This window comes from Patagioenas fasciata, chromosome 2, assembly GCF_037038585.1.
Source record: "Patagioenas fasciata isolate bPatFas1 chromosome 2, bPatFas1.hap1, whole genome shotgun sequence".
Lineage (NCBI taxonomy): Eukaryota > Metazoa > Chordata > Aves > Columbiformes > Columbidae > Patagioenas > Patagioenas fasciata.
Genome location: NC_092521.1, coordinates 57,364,534 through 57,390,221, shown reverse-complemented (window position 1 = coordinate 57,390,221; position 25,688 = coordinate 57,364,534). Strand labels below are relative to the sequence as shown.

The 25,688-nt window shown below is 39.3% G+C and overlaps 1 protein-coding gene across 2 annotated transcripts; it reads left to right on the top strand.

The window, feature by feature from the left end:
- Positions 1-3,862: 3,862 nt before the first annotated feature.
- Positions 3,863-22,127, top strand: MC2R (melanocortin 2 receptor). 2 transcript variants are annotated; one of them, XM_071804274.1, is made up of 3 exons: positions 3,863-3,885; positions 6,892-6,971; positions 15,323-22,127. In XM_071804274.1, the coding sequence occupies exon 3, from the start codon at positions 15,476-15,478 to the stop codon at positions 16,433-16,435; it is 960 nt and encodes a 319-aa protein (XP_071660375.1). In that variant the 5' UTR covers positions 3,863-3,885; positions 6,892-6,971; positions 15,323-15,475; the 3' UTR covers positions 16,436-22,127. The 2 variants fall into 2 exon arrangements, with proteins under 2 accessions (XP_071660375.1, XP_065687807.1); XM_065831735.2 differs by lacking the exon at positions 3,863-3,885 and adding an exon at positions 5,081-5,130.
- The last annotated feature ends 3,561 nt before the right edge of the window (positions 22,128-25,688 follow it).

Sequence of the window (25,688 nt, the reverse complement as noted above, 5' to 3'; positions counted from 1 at the left end):
GCTCTCCACATGGGCTGACACCAGAGAGTGACTGGTCATAACCTCAGAGGAACCTAAGAGGATCAGGAAACTAGGCCTCTGTTTTAAAGCAGTCCAGAGGAGACCATGGTCACAGAGACCTTAGGTCCTCCCGCCTTCCTTTATTCTTCTTTCCAGATGCACTGGTGAAGGTGCCATGCCACGCACATGTCTGACCCCCAGGCTGATGTTTCCTGACTTTGCCCTTTCCTGTGCCTCATCAAGCAAGGGCACACCATCTGGGAAGTCTCCAGCTCTCCTCCTTCTTTTCCTCTCACTCCAATACACTGGATACAACTACTTAGTGCAAGAAAATAACAGCATCACCTTTGATACTACTGCGAGTATTTTTGACTAATGACAAATCAAGCTTCCCAGGGCTTTGGCACCATGAGCATATGTCTATGCTCAACAGTGTTCAGCTATGAGGAGCTGGAAATGAAGTGGGAGGTGGTGAGTGGAGACAGAAGTACACCAGTCTTACACCTTGGGCTTAGAGAAGTCTACACCAAAATCATTCAAAAAATTCTCAACTGGCATTTTAATACCAGCTGTCATCAACATACTTGCTATATTTTTGTGTGCAAGATAAAAGATGTTAACAGCAGAAAAAGTTGGATGAATCCTTTTTTTGTTGGAGCTTTGACCATATGGCACCATCTCAGGGATGAATTCATTACCAATGTCCCTCCAGAAATTCCCTAAAACTTAATTTTCTATCATAATCCATATTTGCAAAGTCAATGAAAAATAATGAGTAATATCTTTGTGCAAATACTGGATTATCAGTAATAAAATTGCTAATATTCACACATTCTTGATTTATCAATCACAATTAGGTTGTCTTCTGTTTAAGAAAAACCTCTTCTTCCTCTCTAGCCATCTGTCCCCAAAAGATTATTGTTTGTTTTCTGAAGATAAAGTAGCATAATAGTTGCCTTTTCTGCAAAACTCCAAGTTTGCATAGCATGCTGAGAACAGCGTGGAATGAAAATCTGCTCTAACAGGCCCCTTTTTAAGCAAGAATCAAATAGCAGGCTAAGTCCACTGATGAAGGCAGTTGATTTTTGCTTACTTGTTTTGCTAAAAGTTATGGCTACAGAATTTGAGACTTTAGTAAGTATTTAATAAAGCTAATAAATTATAGTTGATGTATTCTTTGTCTGCTGGATGGAAAAAATTTCTATATTGTGGAAATGGCATCTGTGTTTTTCTTAGTCTACCCGAGGCCCCAGTTTTCACACACTCCTCTCCTAGTTAACTTCACCCTTCATGGCTTCTGCTTTAAAGCCTGGACTATATATAGAGCTCTTTACTGCTACAATTTAAAGAATTCTTTCTCTCTTCACATGTTGTGAAAATACTGTTTATTTCCTAGTGTGCTCTTTGGAATTGAAACACAGTGGGAGGAAAGCATCCACAGTATGAGTATTAAATTTGCTATAGTTTTGTAAGCACAGAACTGGTAAAATCATTTTAAGAATTTTGTCAAGTGATAAGGTCCTAATTACTTTGCATTCTCAACCTTCAAACTAGAATTGTCTACTGATTTCATGGCTCAATAAATAGAAATAATAAATCTTATGCAGTGTGATAACAGGGATTAATTTTTCTATTTGTAACATGCAATTCTAGGAGCTTTTTCATTGTAATTCATCATAGTACATCTGTTTTACACAGTAATACTATATTCAAAAAAATATTTAAAAACTCTTGTCCCCTCTATGACATCCTTTCATTTTTACTTACCTTCCCTTTACAAAACGAAACAGAAAATTCATTCATTTAACTTTAGAAAAACTTCCTAGAACTATAGTGTTTTGTGCTTAGGCAGGTGGTTTGTTAGGGGGCATTTTAATTTATTCTTCACCTCTCATCCCTTCTATAGATGCCCACAGTATCTTGCAGAATAAATCTCTGGATACCAGGTTTCCTACTTCTTACCATTGTGCTTCCTCAAACATTCACCTCCTGGAGGCTGAGAGTTTTGTTAGCTGCAGTTAGAACAAAAGGCACGATGTTGTCCTTCGAACACGTACAGCCCCAGTTCTGCTGGGCTGGTAGTAGCATTCACATTATGTCTGAACACAACTATTTGAAATATTAGTAGAGACATACCGGAGTGTTAGGTTAATGTAACCTGAAGAAGACTTCGCTGAGGGTTTTCTGCTCTTCCGCTCAAGTTTAAAGATAATGAAATTATCATAGGGCAAATCATGCTCCCAATTCTTTTTAATAACCCACTAAATCACCAGAATTCAATGAAATCAATATACCACTCTCCTGTTGACAGCAAGTATCTTCTGACTTTCTAGACTTAAATAAAACTAAAAAATGAATTTTTGTGTCGTACATGACCCTAAATATTATTATGAATTCTGACTCTTCATTATCACTTCAGACTTGATACAAACTTATTTGTTGCCTAAGGCTGAGTGAAGAGGCCTCTGTGCCTATTGTGTGTTTATTTTCTCTGCAACCAAAATAAAATGTAAGCACAAATTTACAGACTTTTTTCCTTGTTAGTTATTTATTACACTGTATGGTACAGACTTCTTTTGAGCATTCTGTATTGTACTCTTAGTGTAGAACAGCAATTCACAGCACAAGACGAGATGAAGGCTTTCCAAAATTAACTTTCAAGGCATCTAATGAGTGTCTTCAGGTCCAAAGCAGTGCAAAGAACCTGAATTTATAAGGATGCGAGTTCTGCCTGACACAACATAGAATGAATGCCCTTGAAGCTGGCGCTCCAGAGCAAGAACCATGACCAGGTATATTTAAAGGATGTTATTCAAATGATGGACAAGATAGGTGGAAAAAAAAAAAAAAATAGTAAAAAAAAGTTCTACACCCCTGTGACTTCGGTTTTCTTGTTTGTGTCCTATTCTTCCACACCATGCATGCTTTTACTAGTAATTATCTTTGTGTATCACAATGGAACTCAGTGGGTTCAACTGATCTAAAGAAAAATAAGTTAAAAAGCAAAGACTAAACCTCTGTGCATTTGAGGATGGAGAATAAGTGAGGCACTTTTTTCCTCTTGGAAATCTGAAAGACACTCAAATATGAAGAACATACCTTCAGTTTTCTAAAGATTTTTTTCTTCTTCAGGTCCCCTCACCTCAAACACGTTGCCAAGCCTTTTTCCCTCCAATTATTGTGTGCCAGGGACCTAAATGACTCCCACTGGACCTGTCAAACTGCTAATAGCAGAGGATTTGTGTGTTCACCAATCCTGAACACAGATTAATAAAATCTTGAGCCCAAATTCACCTTTTCTGTAGTAGGTTTGAGCTTTTGTTTGATTCCCTGAAAGTAAACAAAATTTCTCAGTTTATATAGTTAAGAATATGATTCTGCTTTGGAGCATTGCTGTTTAACCACTAATTAATAGATCCAAATGTGAAGTCTTTCCCTAAGGTGAATAACTTACGCTGTACACTCCTATTAGTTTCCATAATAGGGACTGTCACCTCTTCATGAAATATTGTTAAAGGTCAGTACATTTTTTACCTTCACGATCTGAATTACATTTCTCCGTAATGATAACTTAAATTTATCCAGACCAGTACAGTTGGCCTTTGGTGCTGCCAAGTTGTCTCTATCTCCTTAACTTTGCAGTTCAGCACATCTTCCTTTTGACTGGGCATATTTTTTTTCTCCTTAAGTTTTCAGAGACAATGAATGATTTATTTTAAAGTGACCCTAATTCAAGGTTATGCCAATGAGACAACTGTCTTTCTCTTTGATTTAGATGTTCCAATCTTTCCTTTACGCAAAGATTATGTTGGCTTCATTTCCTTTATAAGTAATCTTGCTCCCAGTAATACCAGCACACTGACTTACAAGTTGTTTCACTAACAGGTAAGTGGGGATTTGCTAAATCTATGTAAAACTCAGAAAGCCTGCTTGGAGAAAGTAGTGAAAGATGCAATGTTATTTCTGGAATGAAGTGCCCTTTTTCTAATGTTCCCTAAAATCTTTCACCTTACAATTATTCTTCTCTAAAGCAAATTTTTGGCATGGGTTTTATGCCTCTTTTATTAAGTTTGAGTAAGATTTTCCTCTTTACCACCTGAAGGAATTAAGCTATACAGCAGGAAAGCTTCCGCTGAAATGTTTCTGGTCTTTTTGATACTGTTTTGCCTGCTTCATCTCAGTTTTATCACTGCATCAATCAGAGGTCACACCTCTCAGAGACTTTCTAACTGGTCATCAGTGAGTCTTCTTCTCGATCTGGACTGGGAATTATGCAAGGAGGGCTAATCCGGGCAGGTACAACCTTGTAGCATTCACTGCTGCAGGGAGACTGAATTCTCTCCGCACTTACTCTGGAGTAAACATTGAGCAATTCCATCAATCTACCTGGTATTATTATAGATTTTCAGCAGTATAATTGACGGAAGACCATGTGGTTTGGTGCACTCTAACTGCGAATATTCTTAGATACTTAATCCTGTGTCAGTCTGCAGCACACAGCAAAGGAAGGCAGAGGACAGCAGAGGTCTCTGTCCTTGAAGGAGATGACCACGAGGAAAACTGGAGCAGAGTAAATGCCTGTATTGAGCATATGTTGTTGAAGATACCTGCACTAACATTTAGCCTCTGACTCTCCTTGTTACTTCTTTTAGACCAGAAGCAGAATACAAATGACACCACATGCACACATATGCAAGCAGTTCTGTGACACCTGTGCAGAAATGGAAATACCTGGTCTGCCACAGCTCCGTTGCCACAGGCCTCCACAGCCTAGTGCGTGGAAAACAAAAGCTAAAATTACCTAATTTGGGGTATCTTCATAAACGTCCCACACCTCTTTAGAGCTGTGTTTGGATGAGAGCACACCTTTTTCAATGAGACTTCGGCTGATTCTACCTAGAGCAGAAGCTGAGCCAGCGCTGAATGCTGACACACAGCCAGACTAAAGTTTTATGTGGCCACTACTCCAAATGCAAGCAGATTTTTATGGGCTTGCAGAATTTACATTTCATTCTTCCCACATTTCTTTTTCTGTTCGTTATTTCACCCTCCCAGACAACTGGGCATGAAGATGGCTCTGAAAATACGTTTTCTTCACCCTGGTCCCATCCTATAGGTTTCCCAGAGAAAGTAAGCATGTGTTGAATTCATATTTTAATCATTGTCTTTGCACTATTTTTACTTTTATAATAAGGAGATGTAAATATATTAGCTCAGTAACAAGATAAAAAACACAATAATGTTTTTAAGTAGCTCTCAGGAAAGAAGATCCTGTATCTTTCATGCTTTTTTTTCAATAAGATATACCTGGGTTTACAAGGCAGTGTACTTAAGCAGCAGTGAAGGCAGTATAAATCCACACCCTCATTTTCTGTCATTTAAAAACATAGAATATTATACTAATGGTTCCGTGTACTTTAAATGTTGCTTTGTTTGCAACTACTGGGGCAATCACAGACAGAGAAAAATATGGGTGACTTCTAAAAAACCACCTAGGAGGGCTTCTTTCTTTAGAGCAGAAAGACAGAAATTATTTTTCAATAAATGGTTAATGCTTTTTTGTACATGAGATTTCCTTGATGCTTGTTGATAACAACATTTCCATGATGGCACTGTTACTGGCAAAATTAATGATTTGCTGGAAAGAATCAGAACAGAGCAATGGCCTCAGAAATGTCACTTGAAGGCCTCCTGATTGATTTTTACAATGATGCCAGAGAACTAGTTGTCCTGTATTCATATTCACTATTATTTTTGATTCCTTGTAGAAAATTACAGCTATACATGGGCTTAAAATTAATTTATTCTAGAAGCAAATAAGAAAGCATAGTGTAATAAGAGTATTAAGTCTGGAGCACAGTAAATAGAGTTTGAAAAAAGCATGAATAAGCCTACTACAATATATATAGTATTTAGTAGGCATGGATCATTGTAGCTTTTCACGAATTCACTCAAATGCATTGAGACTGATCTACTACAGGGAAGGATGTGACCAAAGGGTGTAGGTACATCACTTCCAAAGCAATTACCTGCATCAGAAGCAGCAGAGTATGTTTTGTTTATTTTCTTCTTTTTTTTTTTCCCTTAGGTAGATTATGTTGTTACAAATTATACAAATTATATTTCTTAATGTATCACAACCTCACAAAGCAACAGCAGCTTTATGGAGAGTGAGACTTCATGGGTTTTAAAAAAAAAAAAAAAGAAGAAGAAGAAAAAGAAAAAACAAAACCAAACAAAACAAGCTCTTATGATTACGCATACTGAATTTCATCTGAATTTCATTCTGCTCCATGTCAGCTGTATAGTAAATGACTTGTAAAAGTCTCCCCTTTCCAGGGCACAGTGTGCTGTCAGCACTGCTGGGAAGGCCCCTCCAAGGTGCAGGTGCTGGATAAGGACACCAGTCACTAGTGCATTTACACTAATGCATTTACAGCCCTTGGTTTTCTACAAGTTCTAGTTTTTCTCTCTACAGATTTCTCATTTTCAAGAAATTGTCCACACACTTGAGATGAATAGTGTTATTTCACTAATAATTTTGTGTGCATTCTGTATTTGTGTGTCATGACAAAACAAGCATTTTTATAAAACCTCCAACACTTTGTGCAACTTTCTTAGTTCCATATACTTGAGATAACAGTATAGCTTACAGTCTCAGCAATTGTATGTGAAGAATGATACTGCTGCAAGAGGTTAATAATTTAGAAACTGTTTCCTGACTTATCAGCTTTAATTTCTTTTTCTCACTTTAATTTTAATGGTCCTTGTCCTTTCCTTCATAAACATCCTAAATAATTATTTTTCCTCTCTGCTATTGCAAAATTTTTCTAAAGTGTATTAAGAACTCAGTCCATCTTTTCTTAATCATTTTTACTTTTCTCGCTTTAGGTATCTTTGCTGAAATATTCAGAGCTGTGCATGCTCTGAATGAAGCTACATGAGCATCACACAGAGAGAAGTCCTGGCCAGTAAGTTTCTGCATAGCTTAGATGCTTTACTGCATGTTTTGTTGTTGGCAACAAAACTATGGCATACTGAATATACCTAATCTTAAATACAACTGAGGAAATCTTTCCCAAAATGACATTTTTCCTAATCCATAAAACAAACACATAACTGTGTTATTTCATAGTTGATCTTAAGGGGAAAAGAAAAAGAAGTATCCATAAGAAATAAACCCATCTTTCAGATTTTCTTCATCTGTATTCTCCACAAGACCTCCAGCCTGTCCAGCTTCTGATGCAGTCAGAAAATTCTTTTTACAAGGTTTTCAGTCAGGGAAAAACTTCATATATAAAACTCTTTTCAATGTATACATATATACATATATATGACATTTAAAATTTCAGCAAGTGTTATTTGCAGCCTAATTTCACTCTAGAAATGCTGCTTATATGGAAGTCACAGCTATAACTGTGTGAGAAACATTTTGATGGTAATTAGCCCAGTTGGTGTGGCTTTAGATACAACAATATTTTTTTCTGTATTTCACTTGTATAGATATGAATTTCCCTTTTTTGTGTCTCTTTGCTACTTTTTTTGAAAAGTACTCTCTCTGTGTCCGTAAGTGTGAAGTTATTTCTGAGAAAGTACAAGACACTGAAATCCTATGGGAGATATATTCATTATTTTGATGCACTAAATCTCCAAGACAAATGGCAGTGAACAGTCTTATACAAGCAACATTTATCTAAGTCTGATGCCTGTTCATGAAACTGAAACTAGGCTACGTAATGTTACATAGTGTTTTGGGCATATGTGAGGAGCCAGAATAGCTGCAATATCATTAATAAGTGGCTAACCCTATCTTGTTGAACACTAGAGGGAGATCAAAGCAAAAGAATAAATGATCTAGTAGATTATGAATACTAATTGGTGGTGTTTTTCAAATTTCAACTTAGGAGAAGATGAAACACCAGGTAGCATAGCATCTTAATTCTTCGTCACAGTTTTCACACGGCTTTATTCAACATTTTACCTAAAATGTTGTTTTAAAGCAGGAAAAAAAACATAGAAGGAAAAGGACTGTGCTTATATCAGTACCTCAGTTAATGTATTCTATATTAAATCAGTTTTTCATATTACATACATTTCACTAAATCAGAAGATTGAGATTTTAGCAACTGAACGATGAAACATAAGTACACAGTCCATATACCTCACTGTCCTCTGAACTCATGGTAACTTGTTCTCGTTATGTAAATACAATTGTAAGTGGGAGAAACTCATATTTCTCCAAGATCTTTCCTAGAGAGAGATCTTTCTGTTAGACCTGAAGGCATGCTGAGACTGTTCACATCCAGAACAGGATGGAGATCAATGCTGTCATTTGTTTGCCATCACAACTGCCATTTTGTTCAGTGTTTGCTGAACAAAATTCGTAACATAAAATGTGTGTTTTAAGATGCAGACATTTTTGACTTTTGATTGTTCAAATAAAGTGCCCTTGATAACTTTTGAAAGAAAGTTATTAAATGTACACTTTTTTGCCCTCTCAGTTACTGCTGGGAAATACCAAGACTTCCCACAGGATTCCCACAGGAAGGGTCCTCAGGGCCTTGCATAGTTCCCTCAGAGGAAGGACCTGGCTTAAAGAGGCCCCAGCGGAGGAGGAACCTTGGCATCCAAGTTTCAAAACCAAGGAATAACTACTGCTACAGTTTGTACAGAGACTTTTACGCTGGTGTTGGCCATGGTGGAAATGTAGTTATTGCAACTAAGAGCTCACAAAGGGTTTGTATACCCTGAGTAAATTGCCACTGAGCAGCACCACACTCAGTGGCAGTGTAGTGCTATGCATAGCAGCACACTTGCAGCCACCTCACATGCCAGTACAGCAGTCAGCACCACAAGCATGCTGTGTTGTCAGTGTGCACTGTGGTGTAAGAAGAAAATGTGACATATACACATTAGTAATTGCTATTGTTATTTAGGGAAGAAAAGTTTTAGATAAGATCAAGGGAGATGACAGGGCAGGCACAGAGGGAAGCACAGATGGGAAGGGAGAGATGGAATTTTGCCTTTCAGTGTGGTGAGCTGCTAAGCTGGCTCCAGGCTTGTTGTGAAACCATAACCTCTCATGAAGTCACCAGTCAGTTTTCCTCCACACACGAAACAAAAGAACGCTCCAAGTTTCACTGCACAGCTTGGTTCAAAGAGAAGCAATATTTATACATTATTGAACAACTGTGCTGACATTAAAGTTAAGTAGCAACTTCTCAGTGTTTCCTGCACTGTTTGGATCTTTTTTAATAAATGGCAAGGGAGCTAAAATCCAGGTCATCTAAGAAAACTATTTTCTTCAAGAGTTTGACAATAATGCAAATTGTAGCTGAGGATGTTTCGCATACAGTCTGCTACTGTTCGTAGAGCAGATTTATTTCTTTTTGTTTTAATGCTGTTTCTTTTTTTATTTTTTTTTTAATTTTACGTTACGTTAATCACAGTCAACTTAGAAGTCAATATGATACTTCAAATACTCTGAGACAGCTAGTGGTCTTCCCTTTAGCTATGGCCAGAAAAGCGAGGGGAGGTAGTGCAAGCAACTTTCAAGCTAACAAAGCCCTTGGGAGTCAGTGGATATTGTAGAGCAATTCCTCTGACACAGTTACTTTTAACACCTGTAAGGAACTATACAATGTGCAGGGCAAGGCAGAATCAGGATCTGTGTGCCCTTTTTCACTTGCTTGCTTGTTCAGGGCTAAGCCCAGCTGGCAAAAAAAAAAAAAAAGAAATGCCCATTATAAAATGTAGGAAATAGCCTGTCCTCATGGCTTACCTTCCTACACCAGCTCCAGTCCTCCAGTCCCATTTGTCTCCGTGAAAGCCATTGCCTACCTACTGCAGAAGAAAAGTTAAAAGAAGATATATATTTTTAAAAGTCTTTCCTTCTTAAATGTCTTGTATATATGTCAAAGCTCGAAACAAGGAAAAAAAGGGAATTGTCCATAGTTTTTTGTCAAACTTATTTTGATACAAAACACAACAACTTGAATGGAAGTGACTGAAAATGTATGTAGCTCCCATTCACTGAACATGGGACTCATGCTGTCATTTTCAGAAAAAGGTTGCCCTAAGTAGCACCAGACAGTGCTACAGTCACACACAGGTTGTCCCACTACCTCCACAAGTGTTTCATGTTCCACTATGACCAAGTTTTAGAAGGAGAACCAAGCTGAACCTATCACCGGGTGCCCTGATGCACAAGGTCCTTTTATTTAAGTCTACACTGGGTAGTTTTAGGGGTGGAATGCTAGAGATAATGACATTAGAAGGCATTTGTTAACACATCGAAGACTTTTTTGGATCGAGAAAAGGTCATGGTCTTTCAAGCGACAAGTACTCCTGTATATACTGAATGTGTTGTGAACTGTACTGTATATACTGTGGCTGAAACACGCAACACTTGTTCTTTCTCACGCCTAATATTTTTTTTAAATATATATACATAGAAGGACAGGGAATTAATCTCCATAATTGGCCAGTTGTCACAGTTGCTTTGTGCAGTCCAAAAGCAGAAGAGATTACTCAGTACTCTCTCAGTTTTTAGTCATTGCCACCTCTTTAGATCTCAAATCCAGCTTGTGGTCTCTCCAGTAAAGGGAGGAATGGTCTTCTAGTAAAAAATTAGTAGGTGGAAAAAATCCTGTGAAATTACGTAGTATTTATAGTATATAATTCTTTACTGTATCTTATCATCATAGTTCACAGCTGAAATTACTTTTGTTGCTATTACAGCTGATCAGACCAGTTTATTTAACATTTTGGGTTTGAGGGAAGTTTATTGTTTATTTATTTAAGAACTAAGTTTTCATCCAATTGAAAAAAAAAACCTCAAGTGCAGACTTAGTTTCCCAGACCTTGTAGGTGCTAAGGCATCACATTCATACTGTAAAGAAAATTTAATTTCTGTAATCAATAGTCGCTGGGCACACAGCAGAAAAGTATGGTTTTTGCCCAAGACTAATCCAGCACAGTGCTGAGAGCAACCAGTATCCAGTATTCTCAGTCTTGTAACAAAATGAAGTTCTGGGGCTGACGCTAGGCCATGTGACATTTGCCATCGTGAACAAGCTTTGCAAGTATCAGTGGGTTGTAAAGAGTCAAACCATAATCATAGTGAGCAAACACAACTGTCAGGTACTCCAGATTGTATTTCTTTCATAAGTTTGTGTAAAATTGTCACTATAGTTTCCAGTCCTGGCTTTCAGTCTCCCAGTTTCCTGCTTCATCTTGTTTTAGGTAACTATAAATCAAAGAGAAACTGCCGATAAGCTTACAAATATATGCAATTTGTATAACTTCATTATTGCCATCAGCTTATTGCTGGACTGTCACTTTCTAGATAAATATTTCTGAATATCCGATGCTACTGAGCTGTCGATTTCTCCCTCAAGGACCTAATCTAAACATGAAAAAAAATGAGTTGAGGTTTTTGCAGTTTTTGTGGTACAGTTACGTTTGCAAATGTTTTTTCAAACTTGAGGGGTTTTTTTTGTTATTTATTGCTTTTTGACTGTTTTATATTTCTTGCTACAGCCAGGCAAACTTATTCTTAGACTGTGAATGACCTTGATAAAGGTAAAATCCAAATAGTCCGGCCATTGCCAGGAAAAAATGACTGTAGGACAAGGCACTTTTTCTATTTTTTAAATTCTTGTGTTCTGTTTTTAACAATGCTGACATATAAAAACTAGCTGTGAAAAGTTGACTTTGCAGACATCTGCAAAAGACAAAACTGAGGTCTTTCAGAAAGGGGTGTTGGTGAGTGGCATGAACCCTTTATCTGGACAATACAAAGATACAACGCACTAGGGGGATATTGATAGTGGAGAGGAAATCTACTGTGTTTAAGCTGATTCTGGTAGTGCAAACAACACTTTTTTTCACCTGATGATTATTTATAGCTTCGTGTGACATGACCTTGGCTTTCATTTCTGTAACCATTGGAAATATGCATTCAAGCCCCAAGGTATCTTCTCTTTCCATTAGCTTTGAAGACACATTGAGATTACTCATCATGTTCACAACAGCTTTACATTCCATAGAATCATAGAATCATTTCATTTGGAAGAGACCCTCAGGATCACTAAGTCCAACCATAGCCTAACTCTAGCACTAAACCATGTCCCTAAGAACCTCATCTAAATGCCTTTTAAAGATCTCCAGGGATGGTGACTCCACCACTTCCCTGGGCAGCCTGTTCCAATGCCTGACAACCCTTTCAATGACGAATTTTTTCTTAATATCCAATATAAACCTCCCCTGGTGCAACTTGAGGTCATTTCTTCTTGTCCTGTCACTTGCAACTAGGGAGATGAGACCACCATCCTCCATGCTACAATCTCCTTTCAGGTAGTTGTAGAGAGCAACAAGGTCTCCCCTCAGCTTCCTTTTCCCCAGGCTAAATAGCCCCAGCTCCCTCAGCTGCTCCTCATCAGACTTGTGCTCCAGACCCCTCACCAGCTTCATTGCCCTTCTCTGAACTCTCTCCAGCACCTCAATGTCTTTCCTGGAGTGAGGGGCCCAAAACTGAACACTCTATTCCAGATGGGACCTCACCAGTGTCGAATACAGGAGGACAATCACTTCTCTAGTCCTGCTGGCCACACTATTCCTGATACAAGCCAGGATGCTGTTGGCCTTTTTGGCCACCTGGGCACACTGCTGGCTCATGTACAGCCAGCTGTCAGTCAACACCCCCAGATCCCTTTCTGCCAGGCAGCTTTCCAGCCACTCTTCCCTGAGCCTGTAGCGCTGGCTGGGGTTGTTGTGACCCAAGTGCAGGACCCGGTACTTGACCTTGTTGAACCTCATACAATTGGCCTCAGCCCAACAATCCAGCCAGTCCAGAATCCGCTGTATGGCCATCCTACCCTCCAGAAGGTCAACGCTCCCACCCAACTTGGTGTCATCTGCAAACTTACTGAGGGTGCACTCAACCCCCTCTTCCAGTTCATCGATAAAGAGATTAAACAGAACTGGCCCAATACTGAGCCCTGAGGAACACCACTCGTGACCGGTCGCCAACCGGATTTGGCTCTGTGTGTAGTCTATCTGTCCCACACTGCTTAGAAGTGTTAAACTACTTCATGCAGACTGTCTGGTAGCAGTGAAGTAATCCTGTATATGTGGGATCTACTACAGATGTATGATATCATGTGTATAATGCAGATCAAGCACCGGAATTAATACCTGTGTACAACACTGTATACACAAATATTTCTGTCTGGGAGGTCTGAGACAGAAGTATGACTGTGCAACATGCTGAAGCATCAGAAAAGGAGATAATTGGCAACATCCTTGATGGAACCCTGAAAAAAATAATGTGCAATAGCTATGCACACATGCCAAAATGAGAATCTCTAAAATAAGAATGTCTTTTTCTGTCTTTCTATTAATTGTTTGAAAACAAGTGATACTGTAAGTGGTACTGTAAGTGCTCTAAAGCCTTTATAAGTTCTCTGCTCTAACCAAATGTTGCACTTTATATGAAGTTACTGTAAAATTATAAGCAGCAGATGTAATATATCATGCCATTCATAATGCTACATGTTTTCAGTGAAGGATCCTTCATGTTCGTCAGGCAGATCTTTTCAGTAATATGACTACAAGGATTTGTTAAAACAGTTCTGAGATAACGGTGACTTAAAAAATGCATTTTTGCCAACTCATTGTCCTGTTTAAATCGCATTGAAATGAGGCTTTGTCTGAAGTGTCCCTGTTGACTTTCTATCAAGGGTGAAAATTAAGTTGCTCACCAGATTGCTAGATCAGAAATCATAAAACTTAACTGTGACAATAGCTCCAGTGAGAACAGAGAAAATCATATCATTCCAAAGACATTGCTGAGTCTCTTATTCTTGTTAGTAACTCCTTCCTTCACATACTGACAAATGCTGACCTAATTGTCTTTGGAAATGTCCACACATGCTGCAGTGCAATACAGTTCATTTATTCCACTACACAGACTTTGTTTTCAGATGAGTATGGCTACTCTCCTGAATGCTTTCTCTTAAGTCAGTTTGTTTCAATTGAATTCATGACAGCTAGTGGTCCAAGTCTCAGCATTCTTCACCACAAGAGCACCTTACTGGAAATCTCAGCAAATGACATTAGCAAACCCAGATCAGAACCCTGTTTTCCACTGAAAAGTGGCCAAACATTAATCTGCATTAAGGGTAATCATATTCAAGCAGCAGTTCAGCTGTCCTGATTACAGATACCCACTGACACTTGCAGAGGGCATCATTTGTATAGAAAGTAATTAAAACTTCTGACTTCTCCCTTTGAAACAGTAATAGAGTGTATTACAGCATTTGGCAACCCTGACTATGAACAAATGTCCAAAGGAATTTCAAGGCTTACTGTTATGAAAGTGCCAAACAATTAAAAGCTGGTTTGAATTTAAAAACAAAGGGAGAATATGTCACTTCTTTCAAAAGAGGGACATTCAAAACAGCAACTGCATCTGCATTTCACAAATGGGGCTATAAATACTACAAGAAAAAGTGGATCTTATTCTTTATGGGTAACACCCATACTAAATTAAGATCACATCTATTTATACATTACTGAAAAGCCTAAAAAGCCTAATCCTTTAGAATGAATCTTCTATGTGTTAATGTAGTTTAGATCAGGATCTTTATGGAGAAAGCAAAACATCATCTCAATCCTGAAATAGGCATTTGGTCTTTCAGATAGTTGTAAAACACAGCCAAGAAAATATTGTACTTTAGATCTTAATCTGCATTAGAAATATTTTCATCAAATCAAAAGACAGTTTCAATTTGCATCAAAAATAAGCCTCTTGCTAGTATCTAACATGCCTCAGAAATATATGAATATTTACAAATGTTCACATCTAAATCAAGGGCATTTTATTTCACCATAAACAGTGTGGTGGTAAACATATTGTTGTCCTGGACAACAGTTTATCTTGGCATTGGTCTCATTTGTGCCTAATAAGACTGTAAATCTTGTGAGAAATGCCAGACTTTCTCAAAGCAAACAGCTGGGCCAGTAAAGATTGCCAAACTCTTGAAGTCTGTCAGATCAGTTTCAGTGCACACGGAATGCTCATTGCCAAACAATGCTACATGTATTTTTTAAAACTGCTCTGAAGCTAAAAGGGGATTTACACTTTCCTCTAAGGCTCAGTGAAGCCTAGAGCAGCTCCTATTTCATCCAAACCAACTTTGCCTCTCTCTGAGGATGTGTTCATTCAATTACAAGAAGTGATATTTCAAATGTCTATTTTTGCCGTATCTATTTGGTAAATTTATCTTTGATATGTATGTTTCTCCATGTTTTCTTGTAGGAGAAATTCAAAACTCTTCGGTTAAGATTAATACTGCTGCAGATGAAGGAGAAAGCCTTCGTCAAATGAAGAATGGTCTGATTGAAAGGTCAGCTTCAGAATACAGCCAAGCCTGAGAAACAACGATCCAGAACCTTTCCACGATCAGAAGAAATGAGCACTGAGAGACCTTCCAGCCTGATCAAACATGCAAGGCAGACAAACGTTACTTCCCTCGAAAACATAAGTGATTTCTCTTTAAATGTCACTGACTGCACCCAGGTTGTGGTGCCAGAGGAAGTTTTTTTCACCGTTGCTGCTGCTGGAATACTGGAAAACCTGCTTGTCCTTATTGCTGTTGTTAGAAATAAGAATTTGCACTTGCCCATGTACTTCTTCATCTGCAGTTTAGCTGTTTCAGACATGTTAGGCAGCTTGTACAAAACTCTGGAGAACATCTTTATCATCTTGTGCAAAGTAGGGTACCTGACGCCTCGTGGGGACTTTGAGAAGAAGCTGGATGATGCCATGGATTCCATGTTCATTCTGTCTTTACTGGGGTCAATTTTCAGCTTGTTAGCTATTGCAGCAGACAGATACATCACTATCTTCTACGCTTTGCGGTACCATAACATCATGACGCTGAGAAGGGCCTTGGTTATTTTGGCAATCATTTGGACATTCTGTGCTGGCAGTAGCATTGCCATTGCCCTCTTCTCCTATGAAGCAGCAACTGTCATTCCATTCACCATCCTGTTCCCTTTAATGATGTTTTTTATCCTGTGTCTCTATGTCCACATGTTCCTTCTGGCTCGATCTCATGCTAAAAAGATTGCCTCGCTGCCAACCAGCACAGTCCATCAGAGAACTAACATGAAAGGAGCCATTACACTGACCATTTTCCTGGGGGTTTTCCTCTGCTGTTGGGCCCCCTTTGTTCTTCATATCCTCTTAGCAAGGTTTTGCCCACATAACCCTTACTGTGCCTGCTACATGTCCATTTTCCATGTGAATGGGACGCTCATCATGTGCAATGCCATCATCGACCCTATGATTTTTGCGTTCCGAAGCCCAGAATTACGGAGTACATTTAAGAAGATGTTCTGCTGTGCCAGATCAAACTGGAACTGGTAAACACTTCAAGAAAAATTGAGATTATAGAAGCACAACTGTGAGGTGTTGTGCAACATCAGATTGCAGAGTTAAAAATAATTACAAATATGTCCAAAGCAATACTATCCTTGTAGGATACAGTCAGTGATTTTCAGAGGGCTACCAAGAAGTGCATAAAAACTGAACATGCACACAAATCCTTGCCATCCAGACCTCCAGAAATATTACTGATTAAGTTAATTCTGCCAACAGTTTTCAAGAAAGTAAAAAAACAAATGCATCTTAACTATCTGTCATTTCAGAAAAATTCTGGTATAAATATTCTGCATCAAGTATTGCATTACCGTAGGGATGAATTTATGCCAGCTCATTTTGTATCAGTAATTTCAATTTAATATGTATACTCCCTTAAAATTATGTTGTTTAAATCACAATGAAATGGACATTTGTTTCTAAACTGCACATTTATATGAAAGTATATGATATAGCAGAAAATATGGACATGTAAGTGGATTTTGCTGGAAAAGTTAATTCATGGCTGTTCTTTAACATCTAATTTTAAAATCATGCAATTAGTGTTGTCTAAGTTCCAAAAATAACTTGGAGTGTGAGTCCAAGAGATTAAGTTATTTTGGTTTAAAAGCTATTTTAGTGTCTGAAGATGATTTTCCAACATAAAGTTGTTGTGCCAGAAAAGAGAGGTTTTGAATTTTAAACCCCAAAGCCAAGTCTGGGCTAGCAAAGGGAGTTGCTGAGCTTGTCAGTTCCCCATTGGAAGTGTCTCGACCAGTTTGCTTTAATAAAATAATAAGTTTCATGGACAGTAAAATAACCTTGATTAAGCCATGGCTTTCTAAATATGCTACAACAAAGAATTCAAAAAACTAAATACCAGAGTGAAAATTCAAAGACCTCCAAGGAAGTAAATCAGCTGGATAAAGAATCAGCTAGCCAGTCTGGAAGGACGGTATGAAACACTTTGTAATTTACAAAATCCTAGCAAGAAAATTTTGAACTGTCCTTAGCAAAATAATACATAACTCACAAAATTTAAGACAGAATAGTTTTCAACAGAAAAATGTCCTGAAGCAGTCCGGAGCATATGGTGAGGAATTAATGTCACAATAATTCGGTGAGCTATTTAGCTGTACCACAGGCAGAATATTCAGTAAGAGACAGCTGTGAAAATGAGAAAGCCAAGGCATGGCTAGAACAAGAAGGAAAGGAAAGGATAAAACCCATTAGAATTCATAGATAAATAGAATAATTTACTCTGATGGAACACAAAGAAAAACAAGAATTTCAAGATGTACAGAATTAGGACCAAACCATGCATATTCAGGTGGACTTAGGCTTACAGATAAAGATACAAGAAAAGGACAATGAACCTGAAAGCTTCCATAGAACTAAGCAAAGAAAATATCTCTCTAATGAGAAATGAGATATTAAAATGAAAAATTTTCAAACCTATGTATTTATTACAAAAATGTGTTTATCTATAAAATGCCAGTTCAGAAGGGAGTTCAGATATAATCATACATTGTATTTAAATCATAACTTTTTATTTTCCATCAAAAACAGAATCAATGTAAAGCTGCACAGCAAGAAATGACTGTTAGACCTGAAAAGAAATAAAAATAAAAATAAAATTTTAAAAAAAGGCAAGAGACCTACAATATCATAATAACCCATGCACATAGTTTATGAGTTTCAAAATGACAAAAGATATTGGACAGAAAATTGTGATTTAGGCAGCTCTTATGCTAACTCTGCAGCACATGAAATATCTCCTAAACACACCTTTCCTCAAAACTTTATTTTCAATCTACTTCCCTAAAATTGACATAGTTAAGAGAGCTAAATGGCCTCTACCATTTTAGAAGTCATTGCACCTTGTAAGAAAACCCACTCTGACTCTACAGATGCAACCATTTGACGTTCAGATTGGGAACTACAAGTGTAAATATTAATTAAATATGTACAATAAAAAATTAGCCTATAACTTCTAAACATGGAGATACAATCATTAAAGAACATACATTTAACACTGCAAAGAACATTCAAGACAGTCTCATTTCAAAATCCCAAATTCAATGGCAGAATACATCACTGAAATTCTTTAGAAAGTCCTTTGCAAAGGACAGCCCATCTTGTGGTGACACTGACAGTGTCATCTAGGAAAGGGACAAATGTGAGAGCCCAGGCTGTGGGTGGATACAGCCGTGGCTACAGCAGTCTCCAGATGCGGCCACCAGTTACTGCTTTACCCTACCACATCAGCATGTGGCAGCTCAGAGTAGTCCTGAGAATGGGTTGGTTTGGCCTGGAGGAAACAGGACAGCTTGGACCTAGCTGCCTTCAGCCCTCACCTGGCTGCCCCATCTACCCAAGAGTCTCAGGAATTGGCTGGTGCCAACTTTCCTTGCGACATCCCCAGGCCCAGGGAGAGAGGAGGGTAAGCCGTTGCTCACGGACCCTCAGAGCCAGACCCCAGCTCTCATCCCTGCCCTACCAGCATTTTGCTTTGCAGCAAGGACCTGGGCTCCCAGCTCCCCACAAAGCCTGGTCTGTAAGCCAAGCCAAGGGGAGAGAAGCCTGAGGCAAGGAGGTTGCATGAGAGACTATGCCCAACCTCATCACAGACCTCCAGCTTGTCTTACAGATTCGCCACTGCCCTGGCTGTGCCACAGCCTCAGGACATGGCTGGGAGTGGTGGGACTCTCCTGCCATGGTTCCAGACCCACGGTAGGAGCCCTTGGACAGCCTGTGTGGGGCACAAAATGCTCAGCAAGCAGCTGGGCCCACCCCTCCTTTTCATTACCAATGCCTCAGCTTCACCCTCAACCTAAGACCTATAGGGTATCTAAGATGAGAACTAACGACACAAAATCAATCCTACAGTCTCAAGCCCTCCCACTGTCTTTCTCAACACCATCCCCAAGATTCCAATCACTGTTTACTTGCAAAACATGGAGCAGCCATGGTTAAGTGGAAGTTGCAGAGTCTCTTTCTCTGGAGACATTCAAAACCCACCTGGACACATTCCTGTATGATACTCTCCAGGTGAACCTGCTTTAGCAGGTGGGTTGGACTAGATGATCTCCAGGGGTCACTTCCAACCCCAGTCATTCTGTGATACGGTGACTCTATGTAGGCTATGGCCCAGTGAGGTTTGGTTGGTTTGGGGTTTTTTTTCCATTCAGCTTGTTAAAACAAGGATTCAACACTTAGGCAGGAAGTTTCCAGCAGGTTTTATCCCACGTTGTTCTCTCTGACTTGCAAGTATTTCTGCTGTTAGTGACATTGCGTCTCAGACTGCCATGAGATCCAAGCACTGTCAGGAAGTGGTTCCTACCTAATCGTACCAGGAATTGGTGGCCTGTTCTTTGTATCTTACCTCGTCTCATCTGTGGATACAGTCAGAACAACATCCCAAAAGTGTTTTTTCATGTCATGATGCCAGAGCAACACTTAAAGTTATGGCTTGAGGTTATGTCATTAAAAATAGTGATAGAAACGTGATGGTTGTTACTGTCAGACTATGTGTCTAATATCCAGACAGCCAGCAATTCAGGGAAAAAGCTGCTACATAAGGGGATCTAAGACAAAACACAGAGAGAGCAGGTTTGTAAATTATGAGAACTGCCTGTTCTTCATTTTTAATGAGTTCAGGACAATAGAACTTGTCATGTTCTCTGGGTAAATTTGTTAGAAATGCAGATCCTATGCATTTGCAATACAGCTGATATCTGTGGCAGAATATCAGACCTCAAGCTGAGCCCAAGAGTTGTATAAAGAGTCAATATAAAATTCGGAAGACACATTCAAAAACTTCTTTTTTCTTCAGTTTGCACAAGTTGTGATTAAATGGAGCATTCTTTTGAAAATATTTCATTTCAGGGGAGGCAGAGTCAGGAAGAGCACAAAATATTCTTGAGGTAAAAAACTCTAGGAAGATTTTAATTTTTAAGTCTGCCAGTATTTGTTGCTTGTCAGCAGGTGGGTGAATCTCCATATGTTATCTCCTAATTGGTTGTAAATTTGGCTTGCATTTTAGCTGTTGTGCAGTCTCCAAGCAATAAGACTTTCTGTCTCACATACTAATGTCTATATATATTTCTCTGGTTTGCACATTGAAAAGATTCTTTAAGCCATGATTTGTGAAGCCTTCATTGTATTGTACTGAAGTGACTCTTGAAACTCTGCTCTGATACGTTAATGTGTAACAGTGAACACTTTTCTTGGATTTTGGGACTTTCCTTCATCTGCCCAGCTTTAAATTAGAAGTGTCTGGGGGGCAGAACTGTATCTCAGCATTGGGAGAAAAAGTAAGTTCATCTTGGATCCTACCAGAAGCTAATGAGCCTGAAAGGAAAATCCAGTCCCTTGCAAATCACAGGAAACACTACAAACAACGTTTCATTCCAAAGGGCCCATAGAACTTCAAATGCCTGCAGCAACAAAACATTTCCTAGTGACTTACTGCTAAACCAAAGAAGAAAAGCTCCTCCTCTGTTTCTGTTGTTCTGAACTGAACTTCATGTTCAGGAACAAAGTGAACAAATCTGATAAAGGCACCCAGGGGAATTAATTCCACTCAAGCAGTCGGTATGCCAGTGAGAGACAGACTTGCATAGCAGTTTTATTTTGTTCACAAAATAGCAAGACAAATATAGTTTATTTGTGAGAAAATATAGTTTAGAATTTGTTTATGTGAGAAAGATCTTGTTTCCATGAATTATGGTCCTTGGCGAGACTTTCAGAATAACAGTAGAACAAAATTTCAGTTTTTCAAACAATATTTAAGTAACTGAAAAAGAAGTTTGACTTGAAATGCAGAGCACTGTCAAAGGCAAGCAATACTTATTTATAATATTTGTTTATAATATGAGTTGGAGTAGCTGTTAGCCTTCTCTTTTTAAAAATCTCTAAGCAAGATACTTCATTTAGAGGCAGCTAAAATTATAGGGAAGGAAAACAATTAAAGGATCTTGAAGTATCTATTTATCATGAGACCTTATACTGCTTGTAATAGTACTGAACTGTGATTATGTTCGCAACTGTATTGATTTGGCTGGTTCAGCCTTGGAGGTTTGGAACTTTCAGTACTTTTTTTCGTGGTAAATATCTGTATTTCAAGCCAATACTTTTTAATAAAAAATCTTTTTGGGTCAGATTTGAACTAAACTCTTCAAATGATAGATCTTTTCAAAGATAATCTATTCCCCAAGTAGGCACAGAATCTGGTTTTTAATTCTCTCAAGGTAATTAGAGCAGGTAGCCATCTATGAAGATACTATGTGTTCATCATTCAATAGCACTTTGATATGGTTTCGTTTGAAGTGTCACTTCTACAAAAGACACAATGGCATTGTGGGCTTCTGATTCAAAGAGGATGACTTACAGTACAATTCTGGAGAAATAAGTGTGACCATTTAAGAAAACTTTTCATGTCTACTTGAAAGCAGTTTTCTTACGTCTGCAAATCCCCTCAAGTTATTGTTATAACAAAAAGATCACACTTTTGAACTGTAATACATAGTCTAATGAGTGACCATTAGCTTAAAGCGAGGAGCCAGAGAGTGGTGGTCAATGGTGCGAAGTCCAGTTGGAGGCCAGTATCTAGTGGAGTGCCTCAGGGGTCAGTATTGGGGCAAATATTATTCAATATATTCATTAATGATTTGAACGAGGGAATTGAGTGTACTATCAGCAAGTTTGCTGATGACACTAAGCTGGGAGGAGTGGCTGACACGCCAGAAGGCTGTGCTGCCATCCAGCGGGACCTGGACAGGCTGGAGAGTTGGGCAGGGAATAAACTAATGAAATTTAACAAGGGAAAGTGTAGAGTCCTGCATCTGGGCAGGAACAACCCCAGGTTCCAGTATAGGTTGGGAAATTACATATTAGAGAGCAGTGTAGGGGAAAGGGACCTGGGGGTCCTGGTGGACAACAGGATGACCATGAGCCAGCACTGTGCCCTTGTGATCAGGAAGGCCAACAGCATCCTGGGGTGTATTACAAGGGGGTCAGTTAGTAGATTGAGAGAAGTTCTCCTTCCCCTCTACTCCGCCCTGGTGAGACCCCATCTGGAATATTGTGTCCAGTTCTTGGTCCCTCAGTTCAAGAAGGACACGGAACTGCTGGAGAGGGTCCAGCATAGGGCAACAAAGATGATTAAGGGAGTGGAGCACCTCCCTTATGAAGAAAGGCTGAGGGAGCTGGGTCTCTTTAGTTTGGAGAAGAGGAGACTGAGGGGTGACCTTATTAATGTTTATAAATACATAAAGGGTGAGTGTCATGAGGATGGAGCCAGGCTCTTCTCAGTGGCAAACAATGACAGGACAAGGAGTAATGGGATCAAGCTGGAACACAAGAGGTTCCACTTAAATTTGAGAAAAAACTTCTTCTCAGTGAGGGTGACAGAACACTGGAACAGGCTGCTCAGGGAGGTTGTGGAGTCTCCTTCCCTTGGAGACATTCAAAGCCCGCCGGGACATGTTCCTGTGTGACCTCACATAGGCGTTCCTGCTCCAGCAGGGGGATTGGACTAGATGATCTTTCAAGGTCCCTTCCAATCCCAAACATACTGTGATACTGTGAACAAGTAATTCTGGTTAACCTAACTGAAGTACAAATGCCTAATGAGTAATTTAAGTTATTGCTTTCCTTTTTTTTTTTTTTTATTAAGACCATGAGACAAGTTTGCTACTCTACATTCCATTGCTTCAGCAGCATCTTTATGCTACCATTTATTACTTCAGTCCTTCAACAGTTGCAGCTAAATTTCATATGAACTACCTGAATAAAGGCAGAGCTAGTGAAAAACCGTTCCCTAATGAAAGGAGTTACTTTACTGGCAACTTTACACACTGTGCCAACCTGACTGAGGATGAAGGAGATGGAGCACGTGGCCTGGGTGGGTACTTGTGTTGACAATTCACCTGTAGTAAGTCAGATGCATGATTAAATTTGAGAAGAAACTTCTTCACAGTGAGGGTGACAGAACACTGGAACAGGCTGCCCAGAGGGGTTGTGGAGTCTCCTACTCTGGAGACAGATTCTGTGATTCTGTGATTCACCCTTTATCAGTATTGCTGTATAGAATGGTTTCCAGAAAAAAAAAAAAAAAAAAAAAGGTTGCACTGCGTGCAGCTTTACAGGTCAACAACTTGTTTCAGCATCATGACCCTGAGGCCATGCCAGGTCTGACTGTCCCTGCCCAATCCCAGTACCTCTTGAACCATGCCCATGGTCCCATTTCAGCCCCCAGAGCCATCAACCCCAGCCTCAACTGTGCCAGAGCAGGACTGATCTCCAGCTCCCCACAGCCCTGCCCTGCCCAGCCATGGACATTGCTGAGCTGAGCCCACCCACGTGCCCACATCCTGGCACATCATCCCCATGGAGGTGGCCAATGCCCAGGGCTGGGGTTGCCCCAGGGCTGGGGTTGCTCTGCTCCTGACTGGGACAGTAGGTTGAGTCCTGGCTGCCAGGTCCTGCCCTGACAGATCCCAGAGGATGCCCATGACCACCAGCCCCCTCAGTGCCCTGACTTTAAGTTCCTAGTTGCAAACAGGCAGATAAGAGCCACTTTCACAGAATCTGAAACTACACAGGAACACCTGCGGCTTAGCATGAGAGCATTCATCTCTGCAGGAAGCTTCAGTGTCAGCATAACACCGCGTAGTTTAATGCAGTCTCTAAAGCCAGCAAGAAATGTCTTCAGCCCCTTTAAAATCCTATCACGTAAGTTATTCTGGCTAATTGTCCCTTCCTGACAATTTAAATTTGGTCTCAGTATTTGGTGGCATTGACAGTCCAGGGTAAATGTCTTCCAATTAAAAACTAGCTTCCCAGTCCCAAGGACTCCGGCAGCTACTCATTTTCAAAATTATTATATTATCCACCATGCTAAATATGCATTTGAGCTTTCATTTGAATTTTAAAGAATGATCTAAAGAGTCTGCTTCACTGATGTACCATTTCAGTCTCATAGTCTACAGTCTTCCATTTTCATTTACTTGAGAAATGAAACCACAGCCAAGCAATTTGGGTAATCACATCATCTGGTGTGACAGCTAAATCTGTCCTGGCTGCCAGTCTGTGCAATGAGGAAAAAAAGGAAGAGAGAAAAAAAGCCCCTCAGCCTGGCATCAAGCGGTCCATGTCAGAGGGCAAGCTTAAAGGAACTGCTGGAGGTCTCAGGTCTCTTGTCTGCTCTTGGCTTCCTCTCAGGTCACAGCAAAGGCTTCGAAAGAGGGGGGAGAATTTGGATAAAAGGCAGTTACATGAGTGGGCAAATGAAAGAAGAGCAGTCTCGCAGGCAAGAGCTGGCTGGCTAATAAGGGACTGAGACTGGCAACGTTTCCCATTAGAGGAACTGGCATTAGGCATTGTTAGAAGACTGGGAACAGGCCCGAGGAAAAGGCTCAGTGGCAAATAACCTTTTTTTTAAATAGCTGTCTTAAATGAACTAAATGAAGAAAGTAAAATTCAGTTTCTTCCTTAAATCATTGTCATGAAATAGTCTGTCATGATCATGATCCCGGTCCCTGTTAAGGTATTATGTCTAAGGGTTAGTCATATTAGAGTCAGATTAAGAGTGGTATTTCAAACATAACCTAATAATTTAAAATCTAAAACATATTGCACATTAATTTGAAATTCAGGAGTGTTCTCAAAATGGCCCAAATATTTACGGTTGATTTAGCAGTTGTTCAAACTTTAAAACTCTGATCTTTTTTTTTTTAATCAGTTTTAGTCTCGGTATGTCAAAGGGAAGATTTTCTGACAATATTCTAGCAAAATACAGAGAGGAGGCAGAACTGACATGACCTGTGAAGCCGTTATTTTAGTTTGACATTGTAGTGCCAGAGCTCCTGTACCAAATGGCAAAAAGAGCACTTCCCTCAGAAATCTCAGTGAAGAGGTGGCTAATAGGTAAAAATTATCTCAAGCACCATCAGCCATTACTGCTGCCAAGGAAGAAGAACATCAACAGTGGCAGCAGCGGAAGAAGTGCTTGGTGCCTGGAAGGACCGTCAAAGCTGTGACTATCTGATTCACCAGGTCTCTTGTTGTGGTTCTTCTCAATGTCATGCCACAAAGAAATTGAAGTCTTCATATGTATATGATATGATACAGATATACAGATAAATACACTTTCTGGAATAAATATTCTGGAATAAATAAATATTCCTTTCTTCGGTCTGTCCTGCAGCCATTTGATTTAGTGACCAAAGAAACCTTAAAGTGCTTTTCCTGTGTTACG

Coding starts and splice junctions, on each gene's coding strand:
- MC2R (XM_071804274.1), top strand. CDS start 15,476: ATGAGCACTGAGAGACCTTCCAGCCTGATCAAACATGCAAGGCAGACA.